Here is a 20,642-nt window from a genome sequence, read left to right on the forward strand (position 1 = left end):
ACAAATCCAGCCAACTCTTGCTGCCATCCATTTGAGCGGCACAGCCTGTTTCTTGGATTGTACCAAATAACATTGTGCGACTGGGTGAATGGCTTCGAGCAACGGCAGGTCAAATTTACTTTAAAGGCGCCACATAGGTGGGCCCCGTCAAGAGATTGAGGTACAGAGCTGCAGGGTTGGGCGATCAAACCAGCCTTTGTGCGAACGCTACAAGTTATGTTTACATCACAGTGTCTCCGGCTTATATGCCACAGCGGCCTTCCGAACTATCCCAAGCGAATGCTCGGGCAGGCACTCCCACGTCACGGATAGCACAAGAGCGTGCTGGAAGGGCGTCGAAGCCCCAGCTCAGTCGAGTGCAATCGAGAAAGCCGTGGGCTTTACCGGCAGTGATGCCTTTACTCAGCCCAGCAGTCTCGGTGCAATGTAGGAGCACGAGTCCCATCAGCTGTCGTGTGCAACAGTAGGGTAAATGTATACCTTCCTGAGCCTACTAGCTGACATCACCCGAGCATTATCTCATCCCAACGTCCCTCCAACGTGAAAGCGTGCAAGAACACTTTCCCAAGACCCACACGCTCCCAGACATGCCTCTCACGGTCTTTCTCGATGAGAAGGACGTAGCACACTTCCCACTTAGCATCCCGACGTTCGCTTGGTATGTAGTAGTTCCAGATCTTCTGCTCCTTGGTAGTAAAGTCCTCGGCCTGTGACAAAGCGATAAAGTCAAAGACGTCTCCTTCTTTAACACTCCGTCCGTGCGAGTCCAAAGCAAGCCAGTCTGTGTTCACCGTCATCGTACCGCACCAATCCCCAGCGGAGTCGCCGACATGGCATTTTGATAGGCCTGTGATCATGTCGCTCTCGTCCAGAAAGATGTGCAATGAGGTACGTATGGTCCAAAACTGTAGGATGGACATATCTGGGAAAAGGAGCGAAGGTTGTGAGTCGTACATGGCCATGTGCACGCCGAAAAGGTTCTCTGGCAGCTCGCACTTAAAACGGTCCATTGGAAATTCATGATCGGGAAAAAGCGCGGTTCCACCTGCGCGGCCCCATGGGTCCATAGGCTCCATCAAGATCAACTCAGGTGTTAAGGGTGGAGGCGGCGGACGTGTCAGGATCCCGTGGTCATCATGCTGCCGTAAGCTGGCCCTGATCGGTGCCCTGTCGTCATAACGCTCATCAACAACACGCCTTGCATCAGATGCTTCGCGTCTCCGCGTTCGTATACGGTCTGCACTGTGTTGTGGTTTCGTGTACCCCACTTCGTCGTGTTCTGGTTGGTAGTAGTACGGCTGATCTATATTGCGTTGAGCGTGCACTGGATGAGTGTGGTGCTGCTGCGGAAGCGGTTCCCTGTAGAGGAACTTCAAATTCTTGTCCTGGCGTTTGCGGCTGTCCTTGAGCCGCGAACGAGGAGCCAGACGCCGAACCGGTTCATCGAGATAGTCTCTTCTCCTATCGGGAGATGCCGATGACTTGGACGTGTAGGTATCGTCGCTATCTTCTTCTGTACTTGAGGCCTGGTCTGATGTTGCTTCTTCCGCGGTCGATTCCTTCCAACCAGGATAGCCTCGCCAGCGCTGTTCAGTACTCAAGTCTTCGGGCGCAAGCCGACTATCCCACAGTGGACGTAAACGACCCTTGCCGTCCCGGATGTGCCATCTAATCCAAGTGTGTTGTTTCAGCCACATATGCACGTTGTCAAGGCATCCTTCAAGGGAGTCGGGATCGTAGCCAATCTCGCCACCTATCCAGCCGCACCATGCCCAGCTCGGGAACTCTTGGCCGGCTAAATCAGCTGACTTGCGTCTCACTCCTGCTGCCAGAGGCTGCCAAAGTAATGCAAGGTCAAAGTGTGAGGTCGGAAGTCCGAAACAGAAGGGCGCTCTCATGTTCTTCTCGAGCAGGGACTCGACGCCTTTGTATGCAGACAGTACATCCTGGAGCCGTGTTAATTCACGCCGGTAATACATCGGGACGGATGTGATGTAGTATGATAGGGCACGATCATTGATCTCGTTCAGTGAACGCAGCGGCCCTGAGATCGACTGTAGAGACCATGCTTTGCCAGTAGCTTCGTTGTGAATGTCTTCGGACATCGAGGTGCGCCTACATTGATAATAGATCCTTCCTTCGGCGAAGATGACGCATCGTCTGGACAACATCCGTTCCTGGAATGTCCAGGCACGGCGATCCCACTTAGTGTCGCTGATGACCATATCCGGCGTTCGGGAAAGCTGTATATGGAAGCCATGTGCTATCTCCGCGCTTGTGTCGTCCGTTTTGTCGGGAGTGTCATACATGGCGATGATTCCGGCGTCGGCGCTCTCTCCATCTGCAGCACAGATGGTGAGGTAAGCATTACCATAGATGGCGTGCATGTGTTGCGCGTTCAGCTTGAAAGATGTACTGCTATCCTGAACAATACATAAACTATCCACCTGATCACCGTATTAGCCAATCGTACTAAGCCACTAGGGTGAAAGGTGGCGCCTTACCCAGAGATACCGGATGCCAAGTTGCTGTACCAGTTTAATGGAATCTTGTATGGCCTTGGGCAGTCGATCCAAATGAGGCTCGAGCCCACCATGCTCTCGGTGATTCGGTGCGTTTCGCCGTACGGTTCTATAGGGCAGCTCACCTTTTCCCCATACGTAAGAGAGTGCTGCATATTTCGCACGGCGCGGCAACGGTTTCAACTGCAAGTCCACCACATCAATCACGCCAAAGTAAGTCTCACCAATCAACTCGTCAAATTCGCGAGGGTGTGCAATGTCCACTTTGCAGACTTCACCATGATGTTTACGACACAGATCCAGCCAACTCTTGATTAGAGCTTGCTTGCGATTGTTCGCCTCAATCTTGCGACCCAGAAATGTTCTGTAAGTCTGAGACTGCGCTGAAGCATCTGAGTTCGGGCTGAACGGAGTACTACCTGCGACCAGGATTAAGAAAGCTTCCCAGACTACTCGTTCGCCAGCTCTCCATACGATCCGTAGCCGGCGGGTCCGCCTCACAGACGCTATCGCTGCACGACGACTTGGGCCCCTGGCATGCTGCCCATCAACCTCCCATCGCGCATAACACACAGCTGAGGAGTCTCCGAGGTTATAAGCCCTACCGGCACGTTTCAGAGCCGCTGAGATCAGTGCGCACAGGGTACAAGCTGATGCTCTGTCTACAACGGTCTGTAAAGTTCCCAGCTCAAACTCCCTGGCTCCAGTCCGCAGAGCATGTCCATCGTTACGGAGGCTGCTGGCTATGTTACGATGCCCGATGCTGCCCAGATCATCCTTGATAAGGAAGCTTTCCGGGGTGATTTGCAGTTCTTCACATCGGCTACAAAGTTTCGTTTGACCGTGCTGAGAGCCCGAAAGTCCTGTCTTTCGAAGCGTAGATTGTTCTGATGTCGAGGGATCTATGTCGTCCCTGGAAGCCTTATGAGGTGTGGTATCCCTATCGCTGATGCCGTTCACCTGAGGTTCGTTGTCATTTGCGCCAGCGTGTGCCTTAGGCTCCTCGTAGGCGGGAGAAAGGCTCATACTAACCACAAACTCGATTTCAAAGCTACATACCTAAACATCGACATTGACCATGACCATGACAATGACCATGGAAGAGTCAACTCTTCGTAGGACAGTGCAGCTGTCGAGAGGAAGTGGACGTGCTCAGCTGCTTGGCTGCATGACTGCTGGCAAGCGGCCCCAATCCTTCCGCGCTAATGACATAGCAATATCCTCAGCTGAAGCGGCAGGCCTGCTGTTGCGCAGACCGTCCCCGTTACTCACGCTGTGGTCTATGCGGGCTATCAGAAGACGGTAAGATGCGAATATGCTTCTGCACGACAGGTGATGTGTCCCAATCATGCTGCATTGTGGATCTACACATCTCAGTGTTCGCGTTAACAGCTTTTGCACGACAACATGGATAATCCAGCTGAAATGCGCGGCTTCATTCTAGCGTGAGAAACCACGCATCGTCCAAGCGCTCGTTCGATTCACCTAGACCTCCTACAATCACAATGCCCTCCGTTCCATCTACCTCAACGACGCCGGCATCGAACCAGCCTCGGGCTTGTGGAACATCTTGAGCAGACTTGACCTCCGCCCACTCCTGTTCCTTGAGTGAGTAGGACCATACATCACTCAGCATCTTGCCCGCACCTTGATGCCCTAGAGAGCTGGGATCGCTTTCACCGAACATGGTAACAAGAACCGTGCTTCCATTCTTCCTTACTGCCTTCAAAGCTGAGACACTACGAGCTCCAGGACCCGACGTGCCGTCAGCCGAATAGGAGGTGGAACTCCAGCTATTGCTGATCGTATCGAAGACGTCCAGACAACCACCTTGCTCCGTTTTGCCGTCGAACCCGTTCATTCGGTAGAGTCTGCCATCCACGAATTCTATTGATGCGCCGCCTCTCGGTGGGCCAGGAGCGGAGGCCAACTGTGTCCACTTCCCCTCCGAAGCGTCAAATGCCCACAGATCGGATAATCTGCCTTTCTCGGGGCAACCTGCATGGAGGTAGATGGTGTCTTTGCCGTCACTGGCCATGCAGTGGTAGCTCCGGGCCTCCGGGAAAGCCATTGACGATGGTGACAAGAAGCTCCATGCTTCCTTAGACGGATCGAACATCCAAAGCCCACCCTTTTCATCCATGGGAGCCATTGCCTCACCTCCACGACCGGAGAACATGTACATTTTGTTGGCTAGTGTTGCAACAGCCGCACCGACGCGCGGTGGCGGAGAGTCCTTGCTGGCAGAGAATGTTTGGACTCTCCTGTCGCTATGGCCTGTAGGATTGCATCAGTAGGAATGTAAGCTTAGCATCGTTGCATGGCCAACTGGTTGTGAACGCGCACTATCAAATTCCACTTACCATCTGCCAAGTTGATCATGTGGACATCGTTGTCCCGAGGTTGTCGAGGCTTCAATTCGCCCCCAAACACATACGCAGCCGATCCAATGGCGCAGACGGAAACGGACGATCGTTGAAGTCTTTCATGGCTCGCAACCTTCGTCCATACAGCATGTTGTGCCATGCTTCTAGTAGGATCAGCAGTGGCCAATGTCAGGTACGAGTCCCAGTCCAGGGTCCCCTAACTTTGGTAGTCGATCAAGTGAACGAGTTGATCAAGGTTACGATGCAGAACGTACTAAGCTTTCGACACGAGCAACCCTGGTGGACCTGGTTGCAGGAAACTTAAAACATTGTGCGAACCGTTTTGAACACTCAACGTAGGGCCTCAGGTGAAATTGTTGGCACTGAACAGCAGCACCACTCTCCCTAGAGGAGGCGAAGTGTTTGTAGTCTCAGTATGCTGGATCTCAAAACGTTCTATTGGCGGTGTTCATCAGGCGTAGAAGGAACGCCCAATGCCTCAACTCTCCACTGTTGTCTCTTCACTATTGGTTGGAATCGACGGAGATGACAGAAGACCGATACGTCGTTAATGCTCATGGATCCGATGATTGCCGGTTGTCTGATGCGTGTTTATGTTGATTTTCATGGGCTTGACTTGATCGTACGGCTGACATGCGGAAGAAAGTTAAGCCGCTCGCCGAGCCCATGGCGTTTGGCGATTGCGTGTACTGTTATTAGACGGCTCTTAACCGTCTCATAGCAAACAACATCCACTACGCCCACGCCCGCGTTCCTCCTCCATCTCGTCTCCCACGAACGAAGCGCCTTTGCACGACACCGCTACCTGTTATCGACTCGCAACACCAGAGGTGCGCCACACCAACACCGCATTGACCGCCCAGCATGCGGCTCCATTTCCTCACCCTCCTCGCCGCCCTCTGCCCGCTCGCGTTCGCGGACGTACAAGTCACATCGCCTGCGGCTGGCGCATCGATACCGGCCGGTGCAGTCACAATCACATGGCAAGACTCGGGTACCGCGCCAGCGCTATCATCACTCACGACATACACCGTGACGCTGATGGTGGGCGGCAATGACGGCAATACTATGCTTCCGCTTACTACTCTAGCCAACGCCGCATTGTTCACCTCAGGGAGCAGTATCACGGCGACTATCGCGCCGGGATTGGCAGGTAATACAGTGAATGGCTTCTTTCTGCAATTCGTATCTGTGGCAACTCAAGGAGGAACCGTGATCAATTACTCCAGCCGCTTCTCGCTCACCGGCATGACGGGCGTCACCCCAGCTGCGCAAGCGAATGCTGTCACTGCTTTGGGAGGCAGTACAGCCGGTCCAGTGACTGTCAACAATGTCAACAATAATGCAGGGGGTGGTGGTGGTGGTGCGGCGGCAGGCGGTGGTGCGGCAGCCGGCGCAGCCCAATGGACCGTGCCATACAACCTCCAGACGGGCTTGACGAAATATGCACCCATGCAGCCGGTGCCGGGAACGAAGATAACCGTGAATCAGTTCACGCCTCTATTCCCGACGAGCGGTTTTACCGTTGCAACAACCTGGATGGGCCCTGCGACCGTGCAGACAACCATCACGCAAGCGCAAACTTTCAGTGTCGTTAGCGTTGAAAACACCGTAAGTGCCGTCTACAATTGGGGCTGCTTGATATGGTATGCTAACTCTCCATAGGCAGCACCTGTTTCGAGTCCAACGGGCGATATGGCGAAGTTTTTGGCGAGGTGGAAGGATTGATTTATAGTTTGTCTTCAGTATACTGTTGGAAGCATGGTCATTTGCATATACGGTGCTGTTGCAGGTCGGCGTTCCGGATATGTACAGCACAGAGCTATGATGGGACGGAACTTCATCAGGCACGGCGGATATTAACGCCAACGGTTTTGCGAGGATGCATAATGCTGTGCTACACGTACACCACGAAAGACCATCTTGACGCTGTGTTGTGCTGAAAGTGCATTGAGTAAGGTCAGCGTCTGAGCGTATTCGCTCCTTCCGATTACAGTCATGCTTTAGCCCCAGTTGTTCGCCCGCGTATCTGCAACTTCCTAACCTCGCGCCTACCAATACCATGAATGCACCCATAGCAAACCCAGATCTGCCTCCTCCACCGTCTGGCAAGTATCCAGCGAAATCGCACGCACGTCGAGTAGCAAAGTGGATTGCCGGCCATGGCGGTCCTACGTCCGGCGTTATCTACCTCGAAGGGCAGTCGACCAAGATGACGGAGGTACACTCTCATGGTTGCTCTCAGTCTCCGCATGTACAGAAGTTGACGGTGGTGCCAGGATGACGATCAAGCTACACACTTTCGGTGATATCACGCGAACGTCCCACTATGAGAAGAGATCATGCAATTGACATGGCTCCAGTCAACGACGCCACTTCTACTACCTAAGCGGTTGCGACCTACCCGACTGCTTCTTCGCCTACGACATAGCGGCCGACAAGAGCACGCTATGGATCCCGCCCGTGGACCCAGAGTATGTCATGTGGGCCGGCATGCCACTCCTGCCCGAGGAAGCCATGGAACGCTACGACATCGACGAAGTTCTTCCCTCCGACGAATTAAAGACCGGCTCAAGCCTTGTCAAGATGCTCGAGAAGCAGCAGACCACGGTCTTCGCGATCCAAGACCGCGCCGATCTCGCCATCTTCCACGCCGAACATCTTCGCCAGTACGACCCGCAGATCGACTACGAATGGACCCGCAAAGCAATAGAAGCCTGCCGTGTCATCAAAGACGAACACGAAATCGCCCTCATCCGACACGCCAACATCGTCTCCTCCTACGCCCACGAGCAGGTCCTCGCGTCCGTCAAACGGGCCAAGAACGAGCGCGAGCTCAACGCCGTCTTCGTCATGCACTGCCATGCCAACGGCTGCAGAGAACAAGCGTATGGCTGTGTCTGCGCTTCTGGAACAAACGCCAGCACGCTGCACTATGTGCATAACGACATGCCGCTCGACAGCCGGCTTAACCTTCTCTTGGACGCAGGATGTGAGTCCAACTGCTACTGCGCGGATATCACGCGTACCTTCCCGCTCAACGGGACTTTCTCCAAAGAAAGTCGGGAGATCTACGAACTAGTCTTGCGCATGCAGACGGAATGCATGACCATGATCCGCGCCGGCGTGAAGTGGGAAGACGTGCACATGCGCGCTCACGCCGTGGCGGCCTCCGGTTTGCGGGACTTGGGCATCCTGCAGAAATCCCTGAGCGTTGATAACATCCTAGATAGCAAAATCACCACCCGCTTCTTCCCACACGGCCTGGGTCACTACCTAGGCATGGACACGCACGACGTAGGTGGGAACGCCAACTACTCCGACCCGAATGAGTTCTTCGCTTATTTGCGCGTTCGAGGCACGTTGCCTGCTGGGGCGGTGATTACGAATGAGCCGGGCATTTACTTCCGTAAGTATCCGTTTGAGCAGGAGCTCAAGGATGGAAGGTGGGATGGTGTGGTTGACCAGGGTGTGCTGGCGAGGTATTGGGAGGTAGGTGGTGTGAGGATTGAGGATGATGTTTTGGTTAAGGAGGATGGGTGTGAAAATCTCACCACGGTGAGCAGTGAACCGGAGTATATTGAGGCGGCGGTAAACGGGCGTGATCAAGATAGTGTGCGCAAGTAGTTATTTGTGCTCCAAGTTATCACAGCGTTATCGCCACCTACATAAGTACAATATAGTACACCATTGCAACATTTCTCCATACCAGCGTCCAAGCATACAATCAACATATCGCGAACAAGAGCCGGAAATACATTAAATCATGTCATCATCAAAATCATCGTAGTCACACTTATCCCTCATAGTTGCAGTAAACCTCCGAATCACCCGAAGTACCGCAATCCGTCTGCGTCTGGCCGTTCTGCTGGACGTCAAAGATAGTAGCGCCTGTAACGCCGTGCGAAGCGCCGTTGGACTGGTAGGAAGCGCCCGTGAAGGTGACGCTGCCGAAGTTGGCGAAGGGAACGAGAGAAGAGCCGATTTGGAAGTCCTGATAGCATCACATGTTAACACAGCAATTTCTACGTAGAAGGGAGCATGATGTTCTTCTCACCTCCACAATCCACTCAGCATTCGTCTCGCAAAGGGTACCGGTGCTGCTTTCATCGCTGAATGTGTGCGACACACTCTGGCCGGTGGACTGATTCTCAAGGGTCGCAACGCCGCTCGTGGTCGAGGTGGCCTGGACAGTGGCGCGGATGACATTGCCGGGCGCAACGTCGAAGTCGGTGAAGGTGTAGCTATAGTCCGGGTACCACTCGTACCATGCGGAGTAGGCGGTCTCAGTACCCTCTACGAGGCACTCTACGCCAGTTTGGAGGATGGCTGTTCGAGTATCCAAGTCAGCCTCGAACACGCCCAGGACATGATAGGCTGAATGTACGTACCAGCACCGCAGGTATCACCATCAATACCCACCCACGCACTCGCACCATACTCTGTGGAATCGCTACCGCCAGCCGGCTCGCTCACACTCGGCACGGTGAAAGTACCCGTGACCTCAGTAATGCCGCTGCTGATGATGACCGCGCCAGCCCAGTTGCTAGAGTAGACAGTCTGCTTAGTGTTGCTGTCGTCGCCGTTGTCATTCCCGGAGATGAAGTCTCCCAGGCCGGTGAGGTTGACGCCCGGGACAAGGTTGGGCGCGAGGGGGCGCAAGCTGTTACCCCTGCGGCCGGCGAGGCGCTTGGCCAGGCGCTCGTGGCGCTTCTCCTCCATCTTCTTGTGGAGGCGGTCCTGGATTGGAGTAGCGAGGGCTGAGCCTGCCAGAAGGGCGGCCGCGAGGGTGATGGTGAACTTCATGTTGGCTGGAATGAGAGGATGTTCTGAAGCGAAAGCGGATTGTGTACGTGAGACAGTAGCCAACACTGAAGTCACCTGGTCTGTATTGTTGCTGCTGCTTGATGGGGAGGAGAGAGTATCAACAACGCGACCAACCCACTTACTTATACTCACCACAGCGCTGAGGTAGTAATGCGACAGAGTACGTCGTCTAAGCAAGCCATCAAGCGAAGAGCAGACGGATTCCGCCGCCGTCGCTGCAAGCGGATGATCCCAAGATTGCCGATCAGTGGGAGCGGATGATCATATTGCGTGCATAGAGAGACCTTGCTATGCCTCATTCCAGCAAAGTTGATGGACAAGATCAACGCTGAGGTCACGGCAAGCGCTCGAGGGGTGAGATGTGGAACCCGGGGTCTTGTCGGCTGCACGTTGCGCTGCAAGTTGGCCAAGGGGCATGGATGACGACCTGAGTCAGGTCGGCAGTATGTTTGCCAACATGCAGGAGTGGTGCGCTTGAAGCGGTGCACGTGTAGGCGTAGGCTTTGCGAAAAGCAGAGCTGGCTTGTTGATCAACGTCAACGGACATTGCAACTGTCGGCGGGCATTTCCGCTCTACGCTGCGAACAAGTGCGCAGTGACCAATGACGTCCGCTGGTTTCACCTCAACCCGGTGGTGATCTACACAGCCGTCGAGTGTAGCGGCGCCATCAGCGTGGCAGCGTTCCAGGGATGCGGCTCTGACGCTTTGACCATCAATTTTGTGTCAGTTTTAAAGTCTTCGCTATGAGCTGTAGCTTCCACCACAAGCTGTCTGCGAGTGCAGATGCAGGTAAGTCAGGTACATCAGCGTGCATGCAGTCAAGCTTTAGGGGTTGTCAAACCTAACTTATCAGCGAAGGCCGTCGCGTTCATGGCGCATTCTTCACCAGCTGAGTCATCTGCAGGGGAGCTTGCAGCCGAGAGGACCGCAGGAGGATAGTGCCGGTGGCGCTCGATTGCGGTACCTCCATTCAAGCAGGTCAAAGGAGGTGAGACAAAGCTGTGGTAGACGTGACGTCTGCGAAGCAATTCCCAAGACCGAGGCAGACTCCCCACATCACTTCCTGCATCAACGTGAACTCTCTGCTCTCAATGATGCGCAAGAGCTCAGGCGAGCGAAATCGCTCATGCAAGACAGTGAGATGGCCGCGCAAGCTGCTCATCAATCTATGGTAGAACCTTGAGATTGTGTTGATCCCGTACCATACTCCTGGCATTCCGGGTACATTCGCGCGGGAGGCTTCAAAGAAGTAAGATAGCGCATGCAGGCACTACACACGGGCGGCGTGGGAAAAGGCCGACTGGTCAAAGCTCAGGAACTGCTTGGAATGCACGGCTCATGGCGCTGTGTCAAGCTGGGGGTGCCTGTAGTTGACGGCCACTCACGATGTATCTGTCTTCGATGATTTTTTAGCAGCTCATGGGTAGTCGGCCTTGAGCGGGGTGTATGGTGTGTGAGGGTGCTTGAAAGACGTCCCGGCTTACCGAGGAGATCTTGTTAGTCACGTTAGTCGCAGCGATGGATCTCCGAATACTCTTGGCGCTTCCTGCTCGGTTGTCGCCGATCAACCGGCTCCTCTGGCTGTGTCTGTGATGCGTCCGCACGCCTTGCCACACAACAGAGATCAAATACCACAACGACGGCGACGTAGCAAAACTGTCCCCGCAGAAGGAAGAGGTGAGGTTAAGCGTGCATGTCGAGGCAATCGTCTTGTGCCACCAACCACATCTGCTGGGGTCAAAAAGTTAGCGCCAAAGCAGTTAGTGGCTTCTTGGCGACATTCTTCCATTGCTCGCGTGCCTTCCCCTTTCGTAATTCTGTCTGTAGGTGTGCAGTGAAGTTCAAGTGCAGCGACACAGCATGTCCAAAGCAGCCACCTCCCCCACAGCTCGCCTGCTCCAACACTCCCGCCTCTTCTCCCTACCTCGCCCACTACCCCCGGCCTCCCTAGAAAGCATCTCCTCCACAGGCGTGTATCGCGCCTCCGAGACCGCCACCCTCCCCTACCCAACCCACCAAGCCATCACCACCCCGGCCTCCTCCCACCACCGCGGCGACTGGGGCCTCAAGCGTCCCCTCCCCCGCCGGGCCACCGCGAGCTCAACGCCACACATCCGCGTCTCCGCGCAGGACAACTTCCAACACATCACCGACTTCGGCAGTGCAGCCGACCACACGCAGACGCGGGCGAAATGGGAAGAAATGGGGGTGCCAATCATGATGCCCCAGTTCGGCCGCGAGAAGAAACCACCACGGAGCGTATACGACACCGATGACATTACGACCCCCAACCGCCAAGCCGGCAGCAACACCCACACCGGCAGATGGAAGTACGCCGGTCCCTCTCTAGCGGGCATGCAACCGGGCGAATTCAACGCCTTCATCTCCAACCTCCTCACCCGTCGCAACCCCTCCTCCGGCGCAAAAGACATCACCGGCTCCTCCCACCTCCCCTCCTTCCGCGAACACCTGCGCACCCGCCTCCACACCCGCGCCATCGCCGACGCCCGCCGCACCGCGCAAGAAGCAGGCGAAACCCTGCACCCCTCCGACCTAGCCTCCCTCCGCCCCACCGATGCGGAATTAGACGCCCACATCAAACAGCTCCGCGACGAGCACGTAGAACAAAAACTCTACTCCCAGCTCTCCGCCTCAATCTCCGAATTTCTGGATCTACCCTCCGTCCTCCCCTCCGAAGCGCAGGCGGAACTAGACGCCTACGCGCAGACATCGGAACTCAAACGCGCCATCTTCGCCAACCTGGACAACCCCTCCGACGACGGCAGCGGGGACGGCAACGCCACCCCTTCCACCCACCCGGCCGTAGGATTATCGTATCTGCGCACGAACGCGGTCATGGAAAACCACCCCCTCCACGGCCCGCAAGCCCAGCGCGCCCCCGTCCTCGCACGGGTCGTCCGTTTCCGCACGTCGTCCATGGGAACGGAATACAAAGCCAAACTTGGCGTCGGAGGGGTGGTGGCGGAGGATCCGATCAGCAATACCTACAACCCCGACCGCAGCCCGGGACCGCGCGGGCCGGGGCAGGAGGGGAAATACGACCCGCACGCGCTCGTGCACGCGATGGATCCGGCGGCGGAGACGGGGAGTAAAATCTGGGTGCACCCGCGACAGGCGTGGATTGATGAGAGGGGCCGGATACGGTTGGAGGTGGCCCGCGCGGAGGGGGAGGCGATTGCGGTCAAGACGGGGGAGGTGCAGGCTATACATGATGAGCGGGAGAGGATACGGAATGGGTATCGGAGGGGTGGTGGTGCTGGGGCTGGGATGGGAATTGGAGGTGGGGGGAGGATGGCGCCGCCGGGGACGGCGGGGAATGCGAATTTTGGCTTTGCGTTGCCGGATTTGGGGGCGTTGAGGGCGCAGCAGCAACAGCAGCAGCAGAGGCGGGCGGGGTGGTCGGCTAAGAATAATGCTGTGGCGCGGCCTTTGCGCGTGCAGGGGTTTGACAGGGAGGGTGCTGCGAGGGGTCAGCAGCAGCAGCAGCAGCGGAGGGGTGGGGATCCGGTGACCCAGTTGACGGAGTTATTGAGGTCGGGGAGGGATCAGAGGCAGTGAATGTGCGATGGGGGAAGATCCAGATGTGGATTTGTATAGATTGTACAATATATCCCGCCCGAGGTTGTACGCAGAAGTTGTACGGCCTAGCTGGTCAGCGCTCTCCCCAATCACCATTTCCATATTCTTCTCTTAACTCCCATCATCCGGCCGCCCCGCTCCAAACACCACCGATTCACACATCGTCGCCACCCACCACCCCGCTCCCGGCGGCAAGGGGTGATCAGGTCCCGCACCATACAACGCAGTCATCCCCTCCCCACAGGTCAAATCCCCCGTATACACGTCAACGGGAAATTCCAACTTACATACACCTGTACGGATATCCCAAGCACTAGCCGCGCAGTACGAAGCTTCCGCGCAGAGTTGACAGCAAGTCGAGCCGTCGGTGGTATTGGTTGTGAAATGTGCGCCACCGGTTGGAGTGTCGGCGATGTATTCCAACCCGTAGCCGTTGTAGGCGCTCGTCAAAGCGGTCGGGGCGCAACGGACGTCGTGGGTTGTAATTGTTGTTGTTGTTGGAGTTGAGGCGTTGACGGTGGCGGACCCGCAGAGAGATGGGGTCGTTGTGGCGGTTGCGGTGGCGATGGTGTAGGCTGTTCCGCCCGGGACGGTGAGAGTGGTGGTGGCGAGGGTGAAGGCGGTGTAGTCTGTGAATGTGGTGGTTTGGTTAGGGACGGCGACGAAGGTGAAGGTGAAGCCGTAGGTTGTTGTCCAGGTGGTGGTTACGGTGCAGGCGAAGTTGGTTTGGCGAGGATGGAGGCCTAGGGGGCGTGCGGTGGGTTGGATGGTTGGGGTGAGAACTTCAGTACATGTGTCTGATGTTGGATCGGGTGAGGCAGTTGGGAGAGGGTCTGTTGTGTGGCTTCCAGCAGTGGTGTAGACGGTCCGGGTAAGATCCCGGTTGATGATGGTCCCATACGCCGTACAAACGGCACTCGTCGTCGTGAGCGTCATCAGCGTCTTGGTCGAGCTTTCCGTCGTGACCAGCGTAAACGTGCCCAGATCGTCGGCGGTGGTGGCGTGGATTGTCGTCACATGGGTGGATGTGTAGGTGTGCTGGACGATGTGTGAGATTGCCATATATATGAGAGACACAGCTGGAGAGGGGGGTGTGTGTGTGAGTATGTGTGTGTATGTGTGTGTGTGCCTGTCTGTGTCTGTGTGTGTGCTTACAGTGGAAGTGGGCACGATGACCTCGTGGGTGACGGTCACGCAGTTGCTAGTATCTTGCGGGAGGGCGAATGCAATGCTGACCAGCAGCAGCGATAGAAGGCGTGTTTGCATCTTCCCGCTCGAAGAGTGAGAGTGAGAGTGATTCAGTCCATCAAGGAGACTTGGCACACAACGACCGACCGACCGAACGGACGAAATGGTGGTTGATGCGACGCCACTCGAGCTTTCTGCGAAGGGAAGGAGCACTGGTAGACAAATGCCTGTAGGAAATGGAACTGGAAGGCGCAAACCTACATCTCAGACCACGGTGGGATATGCCTGCGTTTACGTCGCATGAGCGGACAAGCAACAAAGAAGCGAGACCTGCACACGAGTGATGCGTTGTGGTCGGTGACCTACGAGTGGACGAGCGACGCCCGGGGCAAATTTCCCGATAAGTAGTGCAGTACCTCCCTCCCTCTTTCGCGCAGCACAAACACTGATCGTGGGGGTGACAGAGCATCACCGCAGTTCGAGAAGGCTTCCTGCGGGAGGCTATAACTCTGGTATAGATGGGACGGTGTACAGTGCAGCATGTAGGACTTGTTCGCACACGAAGCTGCTGAAGGGAATGCAGGAAGTCAAAAGTGGAATAGTAGTCGTATGTACGACCCCATCATGCAGCCAGCCGCTAGCGCCGGGGGGGTACAAACGTCCCGTTAGCGACAGAACAGGCAGATGGCTCTTATTGTCGCCACGACTGGCAAAATCACTGCGGGCATACAGTACACGTAGTTGGGATTCGCCGTCGCAACCATATCATGATAACATACGTGCGTAATCATCAACGCTCACCCACCATCCAACAAACAAACGGGGGTGGGTCAAACTGGCACATTGTAGAAACAGAAATCGCAACACACCACGAAGAAAAGCGTTCATCAAGCATATACCCACATTGTCGAGGGCTACGTCAACCCTACCACTCCAACGGCTCCGTCTTCTCCTCCCCCCGATTCGTCCTCGGCACGGGCGCGGCATCGACCTTCACCGCCTCCTTCCGCTCCCCCCTATTCAAATACCCACTCCCATCCAACCAAGGCGTCTCCTCCGTCCGCCGGCGCTCAAACCTACTGATCTTGTCGTCCATCTGCAACGTGAGCCCAATCTCATCCAGGCCCTCCACCAAACACTTCCTTCTAAACCCATCCGTCTCGAACTCCGCGAGGACCTTACCGTCCGCGGTCTTGACTTGTTGCGCTTCGAGGTCGACCTCGATTCCCCGCCCCGCCTTGGCTTCGTCCGCGATCGCGTTCAAGGCGGCGGAGTCGTCGATGACGAGCGGCAACATGCCGTTCTTGAAGGTGTTGTTGAAGAAGATGTCGCCAAAGGAGGGCGCGATGATGCATTTGATCCCGAAGTCCAGCAGAGCCCAGGGCGCATGCTCGCGTGAACTGCCGCAGCCAAAGTTGGGGCCCGTAACTACCAGGATTTTGGCCTTGGTGTACGGCTCCTTGTTGAGGACGAAGTCCGGGTTGGGACTGCCGTCCTGCTTCCAGCGGTAAGCGTAGAACAATCCTTTGGATAGACCGGCCCGTTTGATGGTCTTGAGGAATTGTTTCGGAATGATGGCGTCTGTGTCCACGTTCGCACGGTCCATGGGCGCGGCGATACCGCGGAGTTGGGTGAATTTGGGCATGCCGGCTGTGCTAGAGGGTGCTTTGGTGGAGACGGTGTTGCCCTGGCTGTCTTCGTTCAGGTCGAGGATTTTGTCCAGGTCGGCGTCGGAGTCCGGTTCGTCGACGTGAGGAGCTTGTTGCGACACGTTCTTGGATGCTTTCTTCGAGTTCGGCAGGGCATGTTCGTAGCCAGATAGATGGCGGACGTCGGCGAGTTTGCCTGCCAGAGCGGCGGCGGCGACCATGGCGGGACTCATCAAGTGCGTTCGCGCGCCCGCGCCTTGTCGACCCTCGAAGTTGCGGTTGCTGGTGCTGGCGCAGCGTTCCTGCGGCGCGCAGATATCCGGGTTCATGCCGAGGCACATGGAGCAACCTGCCTCTCTCCATTCGAATCCGGCGTCTTCGAAGATCTTGTCGAGGCCTTCTTCTTCCGCTTGTCGTTTGACCAGCCCGGAACCGGGAACGACCATGGCGCGCTTGAGGTTGGGCGCGATCTTCTTGCCTTTGACGATGTGCGCTGCGGTGCGGAGGTCTTCTATCCGCGAGTTGGTGCAGGAGCCGAGGAAGACTTTGTCGAGGACGATGTCGGTCATCTTCGTGCCGGCGGTGAGACCCATGTACTCCAATGCGCGGACGCAGGCGTCACGCTTGTTTTGGTCTTTGAAGTCGTCGGGACCTGGCACGACGCCGGTGATTGGGATGACATCTTGCGGACTCGTACCCCATGAGACCGTAGGCTCGATGTCTTTGGCGTCGATAAAAACATCGATGTCGAACTTGGCATCGTCGTCTGTCCGTAGGCTCTCCCAGTATTTGACCGCTTTCCTCCACTCGGCACTGTCCACTTTCGGTGCTAGAGGTCGGCCCTTGAGGTACTCAAAGGTGGTCTCGTCCGGCGCGACCATGCCTGCTCTTGCGCCGCCCTCGATCGACATGTTGCAAATTGACATCCTGGCCTCCATGCTCAACGACCGAATGGCCGACCCGCAGAACTCGATGACATGTCCCGTGCCGCCGGCGGTACCGATCTTGCCAATCACGTAAAGGATGATATCCTTGCTGCTCACGCCCGGTGGCAGCTCACCGTCGACCTGCACCCGCATGTTCTTACTTCGTCGCGTGAGTAGTGTCTGTGTGGCGAGGACATGCTCGACCTCACTCGTGCCGATGCCGAAAGCCAAGGCACCGAACGCGCCGTGTGTGCTCGTGTGCGAGTCACCGCATACCACGGTCGTGCCTGGAAGGGTGAAACCCTGCTCCGGACCTATGATGTGCACGATCCCCTGCCGCTTATCACCAAGTCCAAAGTACGTCAGCTTAAAGTCCTTGACGTTCTGCTCCAGCGTCTCGCACTGCAGCCGCGAGTCATCTTCTTCCACGAACTGGGTAACGTTCTTGAAATTCTTGCGCGTGGTGGTGGGGATGTTGTGGTCGGTGGTTGCGAGCGTGCAGTCCGGTCTTCGCACTTTACGACCGGCGTTCCTCAGACCCTCGAAGGCTTGCGGGGAGGTGACCTCGTGGGTGAGGTGGCGGTCGATGTAGAGGAGGATGGTGCCATCGTCTTGCTCGTTGACGATGTGGGAGGTGAAGACCTTGTCGTAGAGGGTTTGCGGGCCGGATACTGCGCCCGGCATGGTGATGACGGTCTGCTGTGGCTCGAATGTAGGTGTTTGGTAGGTGGAAGGGAGACAGAGTGTGTGAGAGGGACAGCTTCATCGTCGAACAGCATATTCGACATCGAAAAGCGAGCCGATATCGGAGGCGGCCAATCTTGAGGCTTTGGGCCAAACCCCGCCATCTCGGCACCGTCGGCGTGGCTGGAGAGAGTCTGATGTGGCTGATCTCATTGCTCGCGTGCATGTGAGCTCGTGCTCGTCAAGGCAACAGCTTCCACCACTTCCCAAATCGATCGCTTCTTGCATTCACTTTCGTATCCCCTTCATTACTGGCAAAATGAAGACCATCACTTTGGGAGCGCTCGTGGGCGCGGCATCATTAGCGACAGCCCTCTCCATCCCCTCCACCTTACGACAAGCCGTCAGCCAACTCGCCAGCGGGCAGAACCCCCTCGCCAGCGCTGAACGATACCTGATCGAACTCGCGCCCAGCCAAACGCAATGGGTGACGGAAGAAGAGAAGTGGCAACTCCGCCGGCAAAACATCAACTTCTTCGACATCACCGAAACGCCCGACCTCGCCACGACAACCTCGAGGTCGACCGTCCGCTTCCCCTCCAAGACCGCCCACAATGAATCCATCACCCCGTTATTGAAGACGTTGGACAAACAACACATGATCTCCGACCTCACAACCTTCACCGCCTTCCACACCCGCTACTACCGCTCCGATTACGGCCGGCAATCCTCCGAATGGCTGTTGGCGCAAGTAAACCACACCCTCTCCTCCGCCTCCAAAAACACCTCCACCTCCACCTCTACCTCTTCCAACTTCACCGGCCACGTCCGTCCCTTCCCCCACTCCTGGGGCCAGGCCAGCATCATCGCCACCCTCCCCGGCAAATCTGCAAACACAATCGTCATCGGCGCCCACCAGGACAGCACAAATCTCTTCCTCCCCTCCCTCCTCGCCGCCCCCGGCGCGGACGACGACGGGAGTGGCACTGTCACCATCCTCGAGGCGCTGAGAGTGTTACTGCACGATCCGAAGATTTTGGCCGGGGAGCAGGAGAACACGGTGGAATTTCATTGGTACTCTGCGGAAGAAGGCGGACTGTTGGGCTCGCAGGCCATCTTTTCCGCGTACCAGAAGAGCGGGAGGAGTGTGAAGGCGATGTTGCAGCAGGATATGACGGGCTACACCCACGCAACTCTTGCGGCGGGCGAGCCGGAGAGTGTGGGCGTGATCACGGATTATGTCGACCCGGGCTTGACGTCTTTTATCAAGGAAGTCGTGACGGAGTATTGTACTATTCCGTTCATCGAGACGAAGTGCGGCTATGCGTGTTCGGACCACGCGAGCGCGAGTAAAGCGGGTTACCCGAGCGCGTTTGTGATTGAGAGTGATTTTAAATACAGTGATAAGAAGATCCATACCACGGACGACAAGCTGGAGTACTTGGATTTCGACCATATGTTGCAGCATGCGCGGTTGACGTTGGGGTTGGCTTATGAGTTGGCGTTTGCTAAATTCGAATGAATCGAGTTGTGATACGGGGGGGTGGTTATTGGGCATTCAATGTGTAATATACAGTGAGGAGTGAGAGGTGTAGAGTATGTAACTACCAACGCATCTGCAGCACTGATGTAGGCGCAAAGCGCAGTGGTTTCAGGCCCTCACCTCTTAACTCAACGCTGCGGTTGTTGTAATCGAGTCAGTAGTCAATTCATCGTTGAGCCTCTCATGCGCCACTAGTGTTGGTCGGCCCGTGACAGTAGGTCTGCTTGGGACTTTTTTTGGTCGATCTTTCTGACGACTGCTTGGCGACAGTGGTTGCCGTCGCTGGCCATAGACTACGCCTTTCGAATCATCTGCTGATGTCGGGAATGTGGTTCCAGACAGAGTAATCAAGGTCAAGCGTGAGGTGTTGTGAGACATCACCTTTCGTCCGGTCCCGATGACAGAATGGGTGTCTGCTAGCAACCTGTCCGACACTCTGCTGCTCCACGGCCCGCCTCGCTTTGCCGTACGATTATGCGAGGACAACCGACATTCCAGCGAGACGCGGGAGCACTGTTGGGCTTGGTTGCGGATATAATTGCATATACGAGCTCTTTTCAACCTTTCCGTTTCGTCCGCTTGCTGCTCTTCCCACCACTCTCCACTCCACTCGCCTTCCCCATCACCCCATCACTTCTCTCCCCCGCCGCCTCTACGACCGGCCCTGGAGCAGCCAACTCATCCCGCTCATCCCTCTTCGCATTCTTCAAATCCGCGTCCCCAATCACCTCAATACTACTCGCCAACCACTGCTGGAAAGGTTTCGCGACGAAATACCCGTCCGCCGTCATCCACGTGGTGAAGGGTGCGCGGATCTGCCAGGAGCTCGGACTGTTGCTGCCGGTCGAGGGGTCCGTAACGGAGACGGTGAGGTAGTAGGTTGGGTCGTGTTTGTGGGTTTTACTGGACAGTGAGAACTGCCAATTCAGACACCCTGTTAGCAACTGTCCCCTCTAAACCTGTGAACGTTGTTGATTTGATCACGCACCTTCCTCCCCTCCCTAAGTCCCTCAAACACAATCCCCTGCTCAACCGCCCACATCCAATACGTAAACGCGGCATTCAACAATGCATACGCGATCACCGCCGGTGCTGTATATATTTTTGTTTGCTCCCAGCCTAACTTATAGTCTGCTGCGAACAAGACTCCGGCGATTATCACTGAGATGTAGCCGATCGCTAGTCGGACGTCGAGTTTACTGTTGTCTTGGGTGAAGTGAAGGCCGCGGAGGTAGTTACCCAGGGCGTCGTCGGTGGTGTTCTTGAGGTCCGCCAGGGAGTGGGGGGAAATTTTGGATTCGGCCATGGTGGCGCT

General features: G+C 56.1%; 13 protein-coding genes across 13 annotated transcripts; 6 read left to right on the forward strand and 7 right to left on the reverse strand.

The window, feature by feature from the left end:
* Positions 1-288: 288 nt before the first annotated feature.
* BAUCODRAFT_245388 (uncharacterized protein) lies at positions 289-3,798 on the reverse strand. The gene is made up of 2 exons (XM_007681460.1): positions 2,505-3,798; positions 289-2,447 (listed from the first exon to the last, which is right to left on the reverse strand). Exons 1-2 carry the CDS (start codon positions 3,546-3,548, stop codon positions 504-506), a joined length of 2,988 nt encoding a protein of 995 aa, XP_007679650.1. The 5' UTR covers positions 3,549-3,798; the 3' UTR covers positions 289-503.
* A 94-nt stretch (positions 3,799-3,892) lies between these two features.
* Positions 3,893-5,226, reverse strand: BAUCODRAFT_245471 (uncharacterized protein). The gene is made up of 3 exons (XM_007681461.1): positions 5,111-5,226; positions 4,886-5,049; positions 3,893-4,799 (listed from the first exon to the last, which is right to left on the reverse strand). The coding sequence occupies exons 2-3, from the start codon at positions 5,046-5,048 to the stop codon at positions 3,958-3,960; spliced, it is 1,005 nt and encodes a 334-aa protein (XP_007679651.1). The 5' UTR covers position 5,049; positions 5,111-5,226; the 3' UTR covers positions 3,893-3,957.
* Positions 5,227-5,667: 441 nt separating this feature from the next.
* On the forward strand, positions 5,668-7,131 carry BAUCODRAFT_37242 (uncharacterized protein). The gene is made up of 2 exons (XM_007681083.1): positions 5,668-6,520; positions 6,575-7,131. Exons 1-2 carry the CDS (start codon positions 5,774-5,776, stop codon positions 6,635-6,637), a joined length of 810 nt encoding a protein of 269 aa, XP_007679273.1. The 5' UTR covers positions 5,668-5,773; the 3' UTR covers positions 6,638-7,131.
* On the forward strand, positions 7,085-8,614 carry BAUCODRAFT_37243 (uncharacterized protein). Its single transcript, XM_007681084.1, has one exon. It carries the CDS (start codon positions 7,391-7,393, stop codon positions 8,534-8,536), a length of 1,146 nt encoding a protein of 381 aa, XP_007679274.1. The 5' UTR covers positions 7,085-7,390; the 3' UTR covers positions 8,537-8,614.
* A 91-nt stretch (positions 8,615-8,705) lies between these two features.
* BAUCODRAFT_75521 (uncharacterized protein) lies at positions 8,706-9,631 on the reverse strand (the record flags this gene model as incomplete). The annotated part of the gene is made up of 3 exons (XM_007681156.1): positions 8,706-8,903; positions 8,967-9,238; positions 9,301-9,631. 3 exons carry the CDS (start codon positions 9,629-9,631, stop codon positions 8,706-8,708), a joined length of 801 nt encoding a protein of 266 aa, XP_007679346.1.
* Positions 9,632-9,710: 79 nt separating this feature from the next.
* Positions 9,711-9,940, forward strand: BAUCODRAFT_37247 (uncharacterized protein; the record flags this gene model as incomplete). The annotated part of the gene is made up of 1 exon (XM_007681085.1): positions 9,711-9,940. The coding sequence occupies one exon, from the start codon at positions 9,714-9,716 to the stop codon at positions 9,882-9,884; it is 171 nt and encodes a 56-aa protein (XP_007679275.1). The 3' UTR covers positions 9,885-9,940.
* A 462-nt stretch (positions 9,941-10,402) lies between these two features.
* Positions 10,403-10,696, forward strand: BAUCODRAFT_245491 (uncharacterized protein). The gene has a single exon (XM_007681462.1). It carries the CDS (start codon positions 10,521-10,523, stop codon positions 10,674-10,676), a length of 156 nt encoding a protein of 51 aa, XP_007679652.1. The 5' UTR covers positions 10,403-10,520; the 3' UTR covers positions 10,677-10,696.
* A 701-nt stretch (positions 10,697-11,397) lies between these two features.
* On the forward strand, positions 11,398-13,382 carry BAUCODRAFT_245493 (uncharacterized protein). Its single transcript, XM_007681463.1, has one exon. It carries the CDS (start codon positions 11,598-11,600, stop codon positions 13,314-13,316), a length of 1,719 nt encoding a protein of 572 aa, XP_007679653.1. The 5' UTR covers positions 11,398-11,597; the 3' UTR covers positions 13,317-13,382.
* Positions 13,383-13,620: 238 nt separating this feature from the next.
* On the reverse strand, positions 13,621-14,603 carry BAUCODRAFT_26822 (uncharacterized protein; the record flags this gene model as incomplete). Its single annotated transcript, XM_007680966.1, has 3 exons — positions 13,621-13,630; positions 13,666-14,375; positions 14,493-14,603. The coding sequence occupies 3 exons, from the start codon at positions 14,601-14,603 to the stop codon at positions 13,621-13,623; spliced, it is 831 nt and encodes a 276-aa protein (XP_007679156.1).
* A 108-nt stretch (positions 14,604-14,711) lies between these two features.
* BAUCODRAFT_245683 (uncharacterized protein) lies at positions 14,712-15,132 on the reverse strand. The gene is made up of 2 exons (XM_007681464.1): positions 14,787-15,132; positions 14,712-14,719 (listed from the first exon to the last, which is right to left on the reverse strand). Exon 1 carries the CDS (start codon positions 15,065-15,067, stop codon positions 14,888-14,890), a length of 180 nt encoding a protein of 59 aa, XP_007679654.1. The 5' UTR covers positions 15,068-15,132; the 3' UTR covers positions 14,712-14,719; positions 14,787-14,887.
* A 52-nt stretch (positions 15,133-15,184) lies between these two features.
* BAUCODRAFT_245692 (uncharacterized protein) lies at positions 15,185-17,949 on the reverse strand. Its single transcript, XM_007681465.1, has one exon. It carries the CDS (start codon positions 17,782-17,784, stop codon positions 15,451-15,453), a length of 2,334 nt encoding a protein of 777 aa, XP_007679655.1. The 5' UTR covers positions 17,785-17,949; the 3' UTR covers positions 15,185-15,450.
* Positions 17,950-17,961: 12 nt separating this feature from the next.
* On the forward strand, positions 17,962-19,554 carry BAUCODRAFT_245698 (uncharacterized protein). The gene has a single exon (XM_007681466.1). The coding sequence runs from the start codon at positions 18,104-18,106 to the stop codon at positions 19,304-19,306; it is 1,203 nt and encodes a 400-aa protein (XP_007679656.1). The 5' UTR covers positions 17,962-18,103; the 3' UTR covers positions 19,307-19,554.
* Positions 19,555-20,028: 474 nt separating this feature from the next.
* BAUCODRAFT_50404 (uncharacterized protein) lies at positions 20,029-20,630 on the reverse strand (the record flags this gene model as incomplete). Its single annotated transcript, XM_007681135.1, has 2 exons — positions 20,029-20,244; positions 20,316-20,630. Coding segments are annotated over 2 exons (531 nt in total), but the record flags the coding sequence as incomplete, so codon positions are not given.
* Positions 20,631-20,642: the final 12 nt, after the last annotated feature.

This window comes from Baudoinia panamericana (assembly GCF_000338955.1).
Source record: "Baudoinia panamericana UAMH 10762 unplaced genomic scaffold BAUCOscaffold_11, whole genome shotgun sequence".
Classification (NCBI taxonomy): Eukaryota; Fungi; Ascomycota; class Dothideomycetes; order Mycosphaerellales; family Teratosphaeriaceae; genus Baudoinia; species Baudoinia panamericana.

Bases quoted from the DNA above. Each gene is read 5' to 3' on its own strand.
- BAUCODRAFT_245388 (XM_007681460.1), bottom strand. From the start codon at position 3,548: ATGAGCCTTTCTCCCGCCTACGAGGAGCCTAAGGCACACGCTGGCGCA. The intron at 2,448-2,504 runs GTAAGGCGCCAC...TACGGTGATCAG, and splicing joins TTGGCATCCGGTATCTCTGG to GTGGATAGTTTATGTATTGT.
- BAUCODRAFT_245471 (XM_007681461.1), bottom strand. From the start codon at position 5,048: ATGGCACAACATGCTGTATGGACGAAGGTTGCGAGCCATGAAAGACTT. The intron at 4,800-4,885 runs GTAAGTGGAATT...GCAATCCTACAG, and splicing joins CATGATCAACTTGGCAGATG to GCCATAGCGACAGGAGAGTC.
- BAUCODRAFT_37242 (XM_007681083.1), top strand. From the start codon at position 5,774: ATGCGGCTCCATTTCCTCACCCTCCTCGCCGCCCTCTGCCCGCTCGCG. The intron at 6,521-6,574 runs GTAAGTGCCGTC...AACTCTCCATAG, and splicing joins TCGTTAGCGTTGAAAACACC to GCAGCACCTGTTTCGAGTCC.
- BAUCODRAFT_37243 (XM_007681084.1), top strand. From the start codon at position 7,391: ATGTGGGCCGGCATGCCACTCCTGCCCGAGGAAGCCATGGAACGCTAC.
- BAUCODRAFT_245491 (XM_007681462.1), top strand. From the start codon at position 10,521: ATGCAGGTAAGTCAGGTACATCAGCGTGCATGCAGTCAAGCTTTAGGG.
- BAUCODRAFT_245493 (XM_007681463.1), top strand. From the start codon at position 11,598: ATGTCCAAAGCAGCCACCTCCCCCACAGCTCGCCTGCTCCAACACTCC.
- BAUCODRAFT_245683 (XM_007681464.1), bottom strand. From the start codon at position 15,067: ATGCTGCACTGTACACCGTCCCATCTATACCAGAGTTATAGCCTCCCG.
- BAUCODRAFT_245692 (XM_007681465.1), bottom strand. From the start codon at position 17,784: ATGCCGGGCGCAGTATCCGGCCCGCAAACCCTCTACGACAAGGTCTTC.
- BAUCODRAFT_245698 (XM_007681466.1), top strand. From the start codon at position 18,104: ATGAAGACCATCACTTTGGGAGCGCTCGTGGGCGCGGCATCATTAGCG.